General features: G+C 37.4%; 1 protein-coding gene across 1 annotated transcript; it reads left to right on the top strand.

Annotated features, from left to right (window-relative positions):
* Positions 1-2,988: 2,988 nt before the first annotated feature.
* On the top strand, positions 2,989-13,758 carry LOC106926743 (pyridoxal kinase-like). The gene is made up of 11 exons (XM_015001835.2): positions 2,989-3,245; positions 4,794-4,848; positions 9,351-9,455; positions 10,307-10,390; positions 10,474-10,508; positions 10,629-10,714; positions 10,798-10,843; positions 11,441-11,552; positions 12,229-12,365; positions 12,456-12,522; positions 12,681-13,758. Exons 1-11 carry the CDS (start codon positions 3,165-3,167, stop codon positions 12,815-12,817), a joined length of 945 nt encoding a protein of 314 aa, XP_014857321.1. The 5' UTR covers positions 2,989-3,164; the 3' UTR covers positions 12,818-13,758.
* Positions 13,759-14,435: the final 677 nt, after the last annotated feature.

Here is a 14,435-nt window from a genome sequence, read left to right as displayed (position 1 = left end):
TTACAAATTATTTTTTATTATATAGTCAAACTTTTTAAAACCTGAATAAATAAAATAGACATTATTGAAGAAATTCTTTGTAACTTTAACTAAATATTCTTATTTTTCCAGTTTAAAAGTCAATATTTTGCCTCATCGAGAGTTGTTTCTATAAAGCAAATTAATACTTTTAATGTCTGTGTTTAAAGTTTAATGTATTTGTGATTTAGTTTCCATGTTTTTCTCCTTGTTTTGATTAAATTAATGCGTTTTTGGGTCCCGTTTCCTCTTCTGACCCTCAGTAGAGGATGCTATAACTGCTTAACACTGACAGGGATTATTACTCTGCGCTGTCGTCATAAACCTTAATCCTCCAATCTTCTTGGATTGTGATGCACAGGCCCATAATAGAATCATTCTGTCTTTCATATTGAAAAAAAAACATAATTTATTTCCAAAATGGTTGCAATTTGCAGTTTAATTTAGTTTCTGTTTTACATAAACGTCAGAGATGCATCTAGAATAAGAATAATACACTGACACAGAGTAGTTATTGGTTCACAGTGAGGGAAATGTTATTAACAAGCCTCTGTGAAGGTTTTGTGCTGCAGCTGCCCTGCAGGCATGCTGCTGATGATTAGCTTTCAGCTCCTCCACCTGGCTCCCTCTCTGCTCTGTGTGGCCTCTGTGCTCCTCACCCAGGTGTCGGGGGCAGAAAGCTTTGTGTTTGGGTCATTCATGATCACCTGCATGTCTTTAAAGTCTCCCCCATTTCCTACCAAGACCTCCATTCTTTCTCTCACTGATGAGAAGCAAACAGAAGTCCAGAACACTCAGGTTTGACAACTTGCAGGTTTCTTTTACCTTTTTAATACCCCATCTGTTTTTATATACTCTTTCAACAGGTTAAACAACCCCATATAATTCAATGTTATTTTTAAGTGGAGATTGTGAAATCACAGCTATACCCATACAATGGCTAAGTGTTTGAATAAAGGACAAAGACCAAAACACTTTCTTGCTTTGAAAGAGGGTGACTTGTTTAAATAAAACTAGTTTCTTTTCTTCAAATCATGACTAATGTTCCTATTTACAAAGTAATCAACTTGAAATGAACATGCATAAAAAATATTCCAGCGCACTTAGAGCTCTTTGTGAGTTTTAGCTAAATAAAAATTTTTTCATTGAAACGCTCAATGTATCTCGGTTCTCCTGCGCCCTCTAGTGGTGAACAGAAACATAACACAACAGATGTTGAGGCCAAAAGTTGAAGACGCGGTTACTGACATTTTTTGTTGATTACGATCATTTTAAATGCACATCTACTATCAGATTGATATGTTAGGGTTTAAGAAAAACAATAAGAACTTTTATTATTCAAGGTTAAACAATTTTTTATTTATTTTTACGATGTGTCCTTGCATAACATCAAAATCCGTGTATGGTTACACGGATTCATCTACAGGATTTAAATGAACATTTTATTTGGTGTACAACTGTATTAAAAAAAAAAATGTATATTTTTACAGTGCCTTGCAAAAATGTGAAACTGAAAATGGAAAGAGTATAGCATAACTGTAAGGGATAGCCATTATTCACCTAAAGTGTCAAATTGGGTGAAAAGAGCATTAGTCTACGGAATAATCATGAAAAATCTGTTTACAGGATAACTGTCAGTTGTATCCACATGCATATAAGTCACACAAACCATGTAGGAGTCAGAGAAACATGTGAAAGAAGGATGTAATGATTTAAAGAGTGAACTTTTTGAACTGTGGAGCTACAATGAGACCAAAATCCAACTGAGAATCTTTGGCAAAACTTGAAAACTGATGTTCACAGACTTGTTTCATTCAATTTGACTGATCTTATGCTATTTTACAAAGAAGTACCTGATTTAACATAAGTAAAAAATACTTTTACAACTCACTGCATGTTTCTGTTTTTTATCCCAGCAAGATGAGTTTTGAATTATTTGCAGTTACACTGACTGTATGTACTTACACTTTATGATAATTTACAAGTAATAATAAACTCAGTAAAGTTGCAGTCAACATATTTTAGTGAACAAGTAATGGCTGTTATGTAACTTCCTGCTATTTCTTCCTAAACAGGAATGCAGCAACCTGCAGAGAAACCTCAGAGTCAAAAACGCAATTGCTGCTTAGCAAGAAACTTTTGAAAAGCGTACATAAAGAGCAAATAGCTCAAAAGTAACGATAAGTGGTCCTCATGGGACATGTATTAAGGTCTGCCATGTCCATCTTTCGTAAAGCCAAATTATTTGTATACACTGCAAATATGGATTATCTTAAAAAACATACTTTTTTTTTTTTACTATTTTTGCAATCATTTGTGGATGAGACTGACATAAAATCACATTCAGCACATTTTATAACTATGTGAGAGGCATACTTCTTGTCTAAAAACAACTTAATCTATAAAAACATGGTGGAATGATATATGCAAATGTTTTATCTTTGAAAATTATCACATTTGCATGAGTGGTTTTTTTAAACAGAAACTGACAATCATACATGGAAATTTATGGTTGGAGGCGGTGGACCGCTAACGATGTGCATCTTAAACGCATTTGTGTAAAGCACTTAGAAAAGTAAGGGCATGTATAAACCAATAAAATGTGATGACTTAATATGTTTTAATTATTTTTGAGTTTAACAACACGTTACCATGTAAATAATAATTTAATATCCAGTCAAGACAAAGGGACTGTGGTTTGAGATTCACCAAACAGCATTTTATTAACCTTTCGTGAGCTTCGACAGAAGAATTAGCATTCCTCTCAGACTAGTCTTAAGCTTAAGTCTCATAAGCCGTCTAGATTTATGCTAATTAAAAACTCATGTAAGACATTAACCGCTTACATAGCCTTTAACCACAACTGCGACTCGAAAATCCCCTGAACTACCGCTCGAAGAGCTCTTCTTTGCCTCGAAGCTCTCGTCTCCCACTTTTGTTTCCACTCATTGAACTCCTCACATTAGGTGTCCGTTCAGCTGCCTGAAGAAAAAAACTGTCACAAGCAGTAGCAGCATTACGGCGGCTTGTGCCCTTCAATGGTGTACTCTTCATTTGCTAACTTTCAGCGTGTCGCTCGGCTTTAAATGCTGGTTTTAGGTTGAAATAAGTCCGCAGCCTCTCTCGGGTGTTTTTAAACCACGGTAATGGAGTGTCGGGTCTTGTCTATCCAGAGTCATGTTGTCAGGGGTTACGTAGGGAACAAGTCGGCAACGTTTCCGTTACAGGTAAGAAGAAATGCACCCTGCGCTCAAATATCCGTTTTACAATGAGAAAGCGTTGTGTTAGGAGCCAGAGAAAGCCCTGGAGACTTAATTTGTTAGACACTATCGCAACTAATTTGATTTTAAACACGGAACTAAAGCACTGAACAAATGTACATCACAGGCCGGTTTTATAATTATGACAGGTCCTTTACTCAGCGTGACACCTAAAACGTTAGATTAATTTGTATATTACTACCTGATAAAAGCATTAACCCCACTAAAACTTAATTGTTTTAGATCTCAACTGATAGACCAACACAAAGTAGTGCATTTTGTTCTGTGTTAAGCATTTGTTTTTGCAAATACAACTCTGAAAAGTGTGGAGTGCATGTATTTTTATCCCCTCTGAGTCATTCCTTTTGTTGTCATGGTAGCAGCAAGTATTTCTGGGTACTCTCAACCAGCTTTCCATATCTAGAGAGCTCTACATTTTTTACTTTTTCCTCCTTGTAAAACAGGTCAAGCTCAGCCACATTAGATTTAGACTGCCTGTCAACAGACAGCTTCAGGTCTTGCTACAGATTCTTGATTAGATTTAGGTGTGGACTTTGACTAGTCCGTTTTAGCACATGAATTTACTCAGCTCTGGATGTTTACGATTGTTGTATTGGTGCAAGCTGAGCCTTCTCCCTAGTTTCAGTTTTTTACAGCCTATAACATGTTTTTTTGTTGTTGTTGTTTAAATCCAAATAAAATACATCAAAATTTTCAGTCTTCACTGGACAAAATGTGAAAAAATCAAGGAATACGAGTTCTCTTGCAAATCACTCTGAAGTTATATAGACTTCAGAGTCTATAACTATATAAGCCAGAAATTAAAATTTTGGATGCAGCTTTTAGGTGCTGAACCTGACCTTTGAGTTAATAAATGCTAAATTGGACTGAAAATATTTTATTCTTGTTTCTTAAGTAAATTATTTATTTGAATTAATTATATTTATTTAACAGGAACATAGACGAACTGAATAAAACGGCTTGCATCATGGTGCTTATGAGCTAATTTGCAGCATGTTTCCCTAGATAGCTCTAAAAACTATTAAGAAGTGAAATGGTAATAACAATTTCAAATAACAAAACATAATATTGACAACATATGGAAAATCATACATAAGAAGAAAAAAATATGACATGTATGGTTCTAGAAACATTAAAGTCTTTGAGCTCTTTACTTTCTTGCAGCCCATCACAAATTATTTAGTAATTTGTATTTATTAAATACAGTTTGAAAGGGATGACAGATGGATTCTGTATCACCATGGTGGCTAAAAACTAATATTTTCCCTATGATGTCTAACTTTAAAGAAGTCTAAATCAGCTGGATGCTGTGTGTTGAGTCTTCTCTATTCACTGTCTGTTTCATGTTTGGCCTCTCTGGGAATTACCTCTTCGTAGGAAACATAATTTGATCCTGAGGCGTACTGTTCTCACAGTTCAGTGAAATTAAGACACCGATCCAGGTCAGCCTTATTGTTCTCCGCTCTCACCGCTGCATCGTTCCTGTTTTTCCAGGTGCTGGGCTTTGAAGTGGACTCCATCAACTCTGTGCAGTTTTCCAATCACACAGGTTGGTTTTGTCTTCCCTTCACAGAGACGCCTTGCGACTTTTATCAGGGAATTAATCATTTCTGTTCAAACAAGTTACGCCCTCTTTTTTACTTTCTGTCTTCATTTTGTGCCAGCATGTCAGTGCAGTTGCTACTGATGACCTTTTTGTCCCAGATTTGGTTTTTCACATATAATTAGAAGGAGAAGTTATCTAAGATGTTAGCTGAGTTCATTCTCCATCCTATGCTGATTAAAACTCACCAAATCCTCAGTGCTCATCCTTTACACCATTAAGCATTTGGGAACAAAATTCAGCTGCTTGTCTTTGTTGTTTTGTTTGAGTCCCTTTTATAAAAAATAAAAATATATTTAAGATGTCAAAACAGTACATTTGACTGTGTACCTTGAAAACGTATTCATGTTCCTTCAACTTTTCCACATTATGTTACATTACAACTACTAACTTCAATCTGTTTTATTTGGGCATGAACGTAAAGTGGAAAGTATCCACACTTTTTTCAGTGTTTCAGTTTTTTTGTTTCTGAATCTGAAAAGTGTGGAGTGCTTGTGTATTCCCATTCCCCTAGATTAAATCCAGGACAACAATCTGCCTTCAGATGTCAGCTAATTACCCTGGCTGTGTTTAATTTGTTCTCTATACGCGTTCAGCTCTTGTTGAAAAAAATGACCTACTAAGATGTCAATTGTAACTCTGGAGGAGCTGCAAAGAACAATAGCTCAGGTGGGAGAATCTGCTAGCAAAATGTAAGCTTCTTCCTTCATGCTAAAGAAAATGCAACTCATATTTTTGTTTCCACATTAAATACCAATGAATTAAATACAACTTTCTGTTTTTTGCATGACAGCGATGTGAAAAGGTTCCAGAGGTATTCATACTTTTCCAAAGCTGTGCTTTATTTTTTCCTTTACAGGATCTGACATGTTTGCTTAAATACAGTAAAACAAGCAAAAATCTGTTTTGCGTGAAAGTCTAGACGGTCCCACTCAGTTGTTTTTGGCTGCAGCCCACTTGTTTCCCAGAAGCCTGTTGTTGTCTGGGTCAAAATGTGGTTCAGACAACTGAAGAGAGGGACTCCAGCCATCTTAATCATAACTTACTCTCCCAAAAGCGCATGTAAAACTCGATTCTCTGCTAAAGTTATGTTTTTGTGGAGTTTCTTAACTTGTCTTTTACTAGTTTGGACTGCTATGCCCATCTTTTCTTTATTCAGGGAGACAAACCAGTTTTCTGGCCAAACCAAAATCTTAATCCTCTCAAAGATTTAAAAAGAAGAAGGATGAAAGAAAAAAAATACAACTTTCCAAGAAAACATAGGTGGTTTCCATTCATATCTTTTCCTAGAAAATACCTAAAGAGCTGTAGAAATCTGTCTATGCATTATTTTATTTTAGATTTAAAACCACAAGTTTAGCCAAAATATATGATTAATGTCTGATGCAGAGTTGATCTCTACTGTCTTACTGTCAAAGACGTGTTCGTTTTAAAGAAAGCGATCAGGGTCAGGGGTTAAAGTTAATCGTTATTCTCAGAACCGCCTCCTCCTTACTTTGAAAAATGATAAAACCCCATCAAGATTTGATCTCATCAAAGAAAAGTATGAAATATCTTAGCGAAAGGATGTTTATTAGGGGAAAAACTTCTCTCAGAACGTAAATGGATTATAGGTGCATACACACTGACGAGGAATTATTAGAAATTGTTGACTGGATTGTCCAAGTTTAGACTTGGGACGTCGGTTCAAAGGTGCAAATTGCCTTGTCACCTGAAGTACATGCTTGAAAGAATCCCTGCAGCTTATTAACTTTTCTATAGCAAATCATTGAAGTTCATTTATTTTGTCCATATTAATGGTCAAGAACAGAAGCATTTAGTTGGTTCAGCTTTATAATCCACTCTTAGTTCATTTTAACATTTTTTATACTATATAAGAGTTATAGTGGATATTGATCGTTATGTAGTAGGTTTTTTGTTTTAAATATCTGAACTACTGCCAAAACTGGAGCCATGACATTTCCTATTGTATCTCGTTTTCATTCCTCGCTGCTGCTGTTCTTTTATTTTTAAGCAGTTATGATTCATGGTGGCAAAACCTTAAACTGCTGCTGCGCCAGTTATTCAGCAGGTTGTTGCTAGGTAACCGAAGTTGTGGTGGGGTGGAGGGGGAGAGGAACTAGAAGCTTTTTGCTACTCCATAGGTTGTTGCTAGGTAACCAAAGAGAGAGAGAGTTGGCTGATTCCACCAAAATTTAGGGTGCGTTCACACTGCAGCCTGAAGTGACCCAATTCCGATTTTTTTGCCGGGGCCGTAAATTGGTAAATGCGACCTGTATTTGTTCTGCAGTGTGAACGGGCAAACTACCTGAAAGTGTCCCGCATGCGCACTAGAGGGCGCAATAGCGTCAGCGTTCTCAGTGCCAACTGCCATAAATAGAAGAAGTGCTCAGTGTTTGCGGAAGTAAACATGAAGGCTAACGGTGGAGCTTAGCTTACATATTTGAAGTTGTTGTCCAACCGGAGAAACATATTAACATCTTAATTCTCATATAATCCGTCATGGTTGTCATTTTTCTTCCCACTTGCGCTTATCAGGACGCAGAATAGTGACATTTGTTGAGAATCAGTGACGTTCAGTTCGGATGAATGCGACCTGGACGTTAGGTCGCATTTGAATCGGATACGTATCGGATATGGGTCACATTCGAAAAGAATCCGACCTGTGCTGTTCAGACTGTCATGAAAAGATCGGATACAGGTCCCATTACGTAAAAAAAAATTGGAATTGGGTCACTTCAGGCTGCAGTGTGAATGCACCATATGTTAGCTAGCTGTGAGAGGTTAAGCAGCTAATGCCTTTCCTCTGCCTACATCTCCCAGAATGCTGTGCAGTTCGGGAACGGAGTTCAATGAATATTCAATATATTAAATATTTGATTAGATTTATTATCTGATATAATACAACTCATATAAGTAAAGATGACTTAAAGACACCTAGCCAAACAAAAATAATTTCAATAATTCCTTGTGTTGGTTGGAAAGGACAAAAAAAGAAACATCAGCCTGGTTTGAGTTGCTGTTAGCTTGACTGAAGTACTAATTCTTTACAATGACCACATAATTGCACAATTTAACATTTTGAAAATGAATTCGCTCAATGAAAGCATGGAAATTTCGAACAAACTCGTTTTTCGATGAAAGGTTTTGGTTTTACGATGAGATGATTTTTGGCTGTATCAAAATGGGTTTATTTCTGATCAACAATGAGATGTTGCCAGTTTTGCAAACCACAAAGAAGACGACGACAGGAACTAAATGGAGGATCATGGCGCAGCATTGTTCCGTATTAACGTGTGATTCTAATTGCGTTTCTTATTTAATAGAAATTGTGTTTTATATTCTTCTTTGACCTTACTGGAAAATTTACAAAGTTTACACTCATTTGTAATGGAAATGCAGCTACAGATTCTCTAAAACAACTGCTCATAAGTACTTCACACAACCCCACTCAACTCTACTCTTCATCCATCAAACATTTGTGACTGTTCAGATTAACATTTTTCTTTTGCCTTCGTGCCTGAATTAGATTTTTTGAGGTTTCACCTGCGTTTTGAAAACTAGTGTCACCAGCTGAAAAAAAAGGTGGAGTTAAGTTTAGGGAATTTAAAGACAGTTTTAGGAGGAGTTCTTCACATCAAAGGTCAACCATTTTCTTTTCTTTTAACCGGCGCAGCCTCAAGTGGGGAACAATGCGTTGCTCTCCATTTCCCACAGATATCTGGTGCCTTCGGGACCCAGTTTGGCTGTAAAAACGTTGCTCAGAGCCACATGAAGAAAAACAAAAGCCTGGTGAAACGAGAAGGACACATGCAGAGATGATGGGATTATTTTCTGAGCTGCATGTGCTAAAATATGTGGAGAATGTGCTTCCTTCAAAGGATTTAGAGACATTTACATTGGAATTACTTGAAGTAAAATCAACATCGGTTCCTTGGAAAGATGAAGCTCTTATGTTTGAAGCTTTCATGTAAACTAATGAGCTGTGATCTTTGTGTCCAGTTCTTCCTGGTATGTGTAAACATTGTGAAGCACAGCACATGTTTTGCTGTGAGTTTCCTTATAGAGTTGATCTATTGGCTCAGTGTCGAGCTTCGTGTGCAGGATGCCAAGTTCATGTCTTTGTGTGTCTGTTTTGTCCCAGAGCATTTGCAATCAGAACAGCTTCTTCTGGTTTGTTGAAGGTTAAGGGTGAACAGGAAACAAAGGAAAAGCAGAACTGGTTTCCAGACAACAATGTTCCCATTCAGTCGGTGCTGAGGCCCCGTTTGACACTGGAAGACTAAACACGCAGGACATTCAATTAAAATGTTTTCATCTGCTTTTACCAAATCCTGTCGGCCTCATTCGGCTAAAAAAACAGAAATAAGTTTGGTTTTGGACATTTTTTCAGCTGTAGGTTGTTTCTTCCTTAAAACAACAATCTGACCTTTGACCTTTCTGCTCAGGCTACGCCCACTGGAAGGGACAGGTGCTGACCGCTGAGGAGCTGAATGTGCTGTACGACGGAATCAAGCTTAATAAAGTGAACCAGTACAATTACATTCTCACAGGTGGGTTTAAAAGAACAATTTGAAGCATAAAGTGTGTTTTATTTATAGCAGCTAATCATTGCAAAGTGGAAGGAACAGTAGAAGGAAAACATCAGTGGAAACAGACTTTTTTTTTTCCATATTAAAGTTAAAATCTGAGTTTGAGTTGTTTCTGCAGGAAGATGGGTGAGCATAACCAAAACAACCTGCAGCTTTAGCTGTAGATAAATGTGGTTTTAACAAATGCCACATCTGTATTTATTTCCAGCGAGCTCAAAATCTAAATTTAAATGCTTTTGACAGCTACTAATCTGATGTTTGTGGTACATATTTTTGCTTGGATCAGTCTTTTTGTGGTTTCTGAATAAATCTTAAACCAGATAAAGGCAGTCTGATTATGGAGCTCCATGACATTATCTTGATCTCTGTAGCAAACACTGCTGATATTAACTTGTGTGTTTTTAAGCAAGGTGATTGGCAATTAAATGCCTGATACAGTTCATAAACCTTTGTGTGCATTAGCATGGGAGTAGCTCTTAAAAACATGATTTTACTCATCAATTTCTGTTTCTGACAATAAAATGTGTTTATTTTAGCCATTTTTGAAGTGAACATTGTTGTTTGGCAATTTCAAATTTGTCTAATTTTACTAGTTATTAATTTGTATTTTTTATTTTATTTTTTATTTTATTTTTATTCACCATAAATGTAAAATGTTTGCTCTGTGTCGTTTTTCCTTTCGCCACTGTTTCATCTCACCATGTAGATGACAAACAGCTGAGTTACAGTCTGTATAAATATTAAGCTTTAACATATAAATGCTTAATGCAGTCAGATTGACATAATAAAGTTTTTATGTGTTTTTCCCTCAGGGTACAGCAGAGACACGTCCTTCCTGGAGGTGGTGGTTGATATCATCCAGGAGCTAAAGAAGGCAAATCCCAGCCTGGTGTATGGTGGGCAACATTTTCCAGTTCAAAACAGTAAAACTGATGTTTTATTTTTTATTACCTGATGACAAATATTGTCTTTATTTCAGTTTGTGATCCTGTTATGGGAGACCAGGGTGCTATGGTACGAAGCCTTTACCAAATATCCATGCTCCTTTTTTTTTCATTGAAATATAAGAAATCTGACAAACTCCGTGAAATGTAATGATGATTGTTAAAAATACTTTCTGTTTGTGTTTGTCAGTACGTCCCAGAGAACCTGCTGCCCGTCTATAAGAACAAAGTAGTGCCTTTGTCGGATATTCTCACCCCGAACCAGTTTGAAGCGGAGTAAGTTAATTTTAATCTGTTACCACAGAGTAAACAGTGACACACGTTTCCTAAGTGAGACGTCTGGTTTTCTGCTCCATCAGATTGTTAACTGGGAGGAAAATAAATACAGAAGACGATGCTGTTCAGGTGAGAATCCTCAGAGTAGCACAACTTCAACAGATCTTTACTCACGTAAAAAGGTAAAAAGTATCCAGAAATTACTCAATTAAGAGTAAAAACATATTTGGTAAAAGGTTTACTCAAGTACTGAGCAACTTATCAAATCATATTTAAAAATTACATAACCAGAAGGAACAACATATAAAGTTTAATGGAGATTTTAGCATTTTAAAAACCAAAATGACAATAAGTCATATACGTAACAACATCGGGTAAAAGAAAACCTTCCCAGGGTTTCAGTTTCTTTCAATAAAAAACTTATAAAATTTTAACAAGAACTGCAGCTGTGTGTGTGTCTGAGTCTGGTGAATTTTTGGTTAAAATGCATTTGTTTTTCACTCAATGGGTAGAAAATCCAGAGATTTTACTCAAGCAAAAGTAGAAATACTTCATAATAAAATTACTGAAGTAAAAGTAAAAAGTACAGCGTAGTAAAAAAAAAGTCCTTAAAGTAAATTTAAAAAAATTACTAAAGTAAATGTAACTGAGTAAATGCTAGTTACTAGCTGACTCTGAGTGTCCTCAGCATTTCCTCTTTGCTGTATTTGTGTTTCTGTCCTGCAGGTGATGGACTTGCTTCATGAAATGGGTCCGGACACGGTCGTCCTCACCAGCACCGATCTGCCCTCTAGACAGGGAGACCAGTTCCTGGTGGCACTGGGGAGCCAGAAAATAAGTAAAGTTTTTAATCAGTTCTGTCTGTCAGCAAGAAAAATGAGTTCTGAACATTTTTGATAATATATATTGATCAATGTTCCACTTACTGCTAATAAAAGTCAAGTCTAAGCATGTGGGGGATTTTAGCCTCGATCTGAAGGAACTCAGTGTTTCGGCTGGTTTGCAGTTTTCTTCCAGCCTGAAAACTGAAGTTATTTTCTTTGGACCTAAATAGGAACGACCCAGAATCAATGCACAGCTTCATTTATTACAACTAAAAACCAGAAATCAGGCCTGAAATCTGGGAGTAGTGATGGACTCTGACCTGAACCTTCAGAGCCACATAAAGGCCTTCTACCACCTGAAGAACATTAGAGGACTGATGTCTCAGCGAGATCTAGAGAAACTCTTCCATGCGTTTATCTTTAGTCGCATTGATTACTGCAGCAGCGTCTAAATCAATCCTCCAGCTGCAGCCGACCCAAAATGCTGCTGCTGGTGTTCTGACTAAAACCAGGAAGATGGAGCTCATCACCCCAGTTTTAAAGTCTCTACACTGGCTCCCTGCAGCTCAGAGGACAGACTTTAAAATACTGTTGGTTTATAAATGACTGAATGGTTTAGCACCACAATACATTATAGATCTTGTTCAAGGTTTGTTGTTGTTGCTCATCAGAACCCTGTGTAATCCTCAGAGAAACCCGATGGGACCAGCACCAACCAAAGGATCTGCCTGGACATCCCTAAAGTCGACGCCGTGTTTGTGGGGACGGGCGACCTGTTTGCTGCCATGCTGCTCGCCTGGACTCACCATCACCCCAACGACCTGAAGGTACCAGTCGTTTTCAGTGAAATACTCCTGAATCCCGACTGTAAAATAAGTAGCATCTTGGCGTAACACGGATGTGCTTCGACTCTTCAGACTGCCTGTGAAAAAACGGTTTCAGTGATGCACCACGTCATCAAGAGGACCATCACTTACGCCGTTGGTAGGGTTTGTTTTTGTTTCTTCAGGCTTTCTGTTTGTCTCCATTTTGTTTTATTAGATTTCTTAAACTGGGACTTGAGTCTGAATTTTGTACCACAAACATGCAGATGTGAGAATAACAGTCCTTGAGTCCTGACCGTGTGTCCGCCTGTCCTGCAGAGATGGCTGGTCCTGGGAAGAAGCCCAGCCCGGCCCAGCTGGAGCTGCGGATGGTCCAGAGCAAAGCGGACATCGAGAACCCTGCCATCGTCGTAGAAGCGAACGTCTTAGACAAGTCTCCGGACCAAAAGCAGTAGACCACCTACGAAGCATTTCACCAAGCGCCGGTACGATTCCAGTCATTCAGCCGGATGCGCGTCAGACTCGCTCATCTCTGATAGCATTCGTGTCTCTGCCTTACAAAACCTCTGAGAGTTCAGCAGTTCAGATGTGTGGTGTGTAAACACTCTGGTTGCACTGCCGTGAGTTCACTATTACGGTCCATGTATATGCCCCTCACTTCTAACAAAAAAACAGAATACTTGAGTTAAAAAATGTCTTAGAATAGTAAAAGTGAGTCCTTTCTGTAACACTTCTCATTCCAGTTCTTCTTAAAAGAAAGCCAGTGTTTGCATGAAAATGCATTTTGTCTGTCTGGACTCAGGAGGACTAGTCACAAATACGTAGAAGCACAACAGCCTCCTGTTTGTAACAATATTCAGTAAACTATTATCACATCATGAACTTAGAAAACTGCTCAGATTTGCGATTCAAAAATGTTGAACATCTTATGCAACTAACCCAAACATGGTCTAGTTTTACTAACACTGTTAATTCCACTTTGTTTTATTTTAAACAAAATGTAACTTTAACGATGATCATGTTAATAACTAATATAAACAACGGTTGTTTTTAATCTTTTTTAATTATGCAATGCTTTCTTGAACTAGCAGGTGTGTTAGATTCATGTCCTATCTCAAATTGAGGTGTTTGCACAGATAATCTTTAAGATACTCGCAAGTGATCGCTGTTTTTGTTTCTGACTCTGTTGTCACGCCTCATAAAGAGTCGGTACAAGAGACCACACTGTATAACCTTAACAGGGTTAGAGACGAGAAATTAATAATGGTCATGATGAATGTTTTAGCAGAACCTTATGCGTAGTGTTAGAGAGTCAAGTGCCAAACCTTTAATTGTTGCTCATTTGTAGAGCAATTTAATGAACAGAGACAATAAATGATTAATCTTTTACTGAAAAGGTGTCAATTCTGTTCTTATCGATTGTTTTGTGACTTTGCGATGATGTCACAAATTCAGATGCTTTTTTTTCGGTTCGAAAGGTTTGAAGTCGCTTTTCCATAAGGTGTTCAAATGACGAAGCAAGTGGTGGTTCGCGGCCGCCCCCTGGTGGTCCTCGAGGTACTGCATGAAATCGACCGTTTATTTGCCGTGACGTCAGCTCAAAGTGCGGCGCTACAGCTAGCTTAGCAAAGGGCAGTGTTTAAAAATAATAATGGATAAATGGCTTAAAACCGAGTCACTCCAAAGAAAAACTGAAGATACCGATGGAAAGAAAACAACGGCAGGAATAAATACAATCAGAGGACTGGCGAGTCGATTCTTTTCAACGGCTTTATGCCGTAAACGAGTTTCAGTTGGTGAGAACTGTTTGTTTTTTTACGACTTTGTTAGCTAATGCTTTCCTCTCACATCAACAGCTTTTATTTTTATTTAATAAAAAGGTAACACTTTATTTGAAGGGGGTTGAATAAGACTGTCATGACACCATCATAAACATGACATAACACCTGCCATGAACATGAATAAGCCTTCATGAATATTTATAACTGTTGTCATAAAGCGTCATTCGGTAAATTATTACACTTTTAATACAAAGTTGACATTATTCAAAATGCCGTTGTTATGACATCTAGA

The sequence above is a fragment of the Poecilia mexicana genome, unplaced genomic scaffold (assembly GCF_051168715.1).
Source record: "Poecilia mexicana isolate PSO_F unplaced genomic scaffold, ASM5116871v1 scaffold_2, whole genome shotgun sequence".
NCBI classification, from domain to species: Eukaryota; Metazoa; Chordata; class Actinopteri; order Cyprinodontiformes; family Poeciliidae; genus Poecilia; species Poecilia mexicana.
This window is presented reverse-complemented; position numbering and strand designations above follow the sequence as displayed.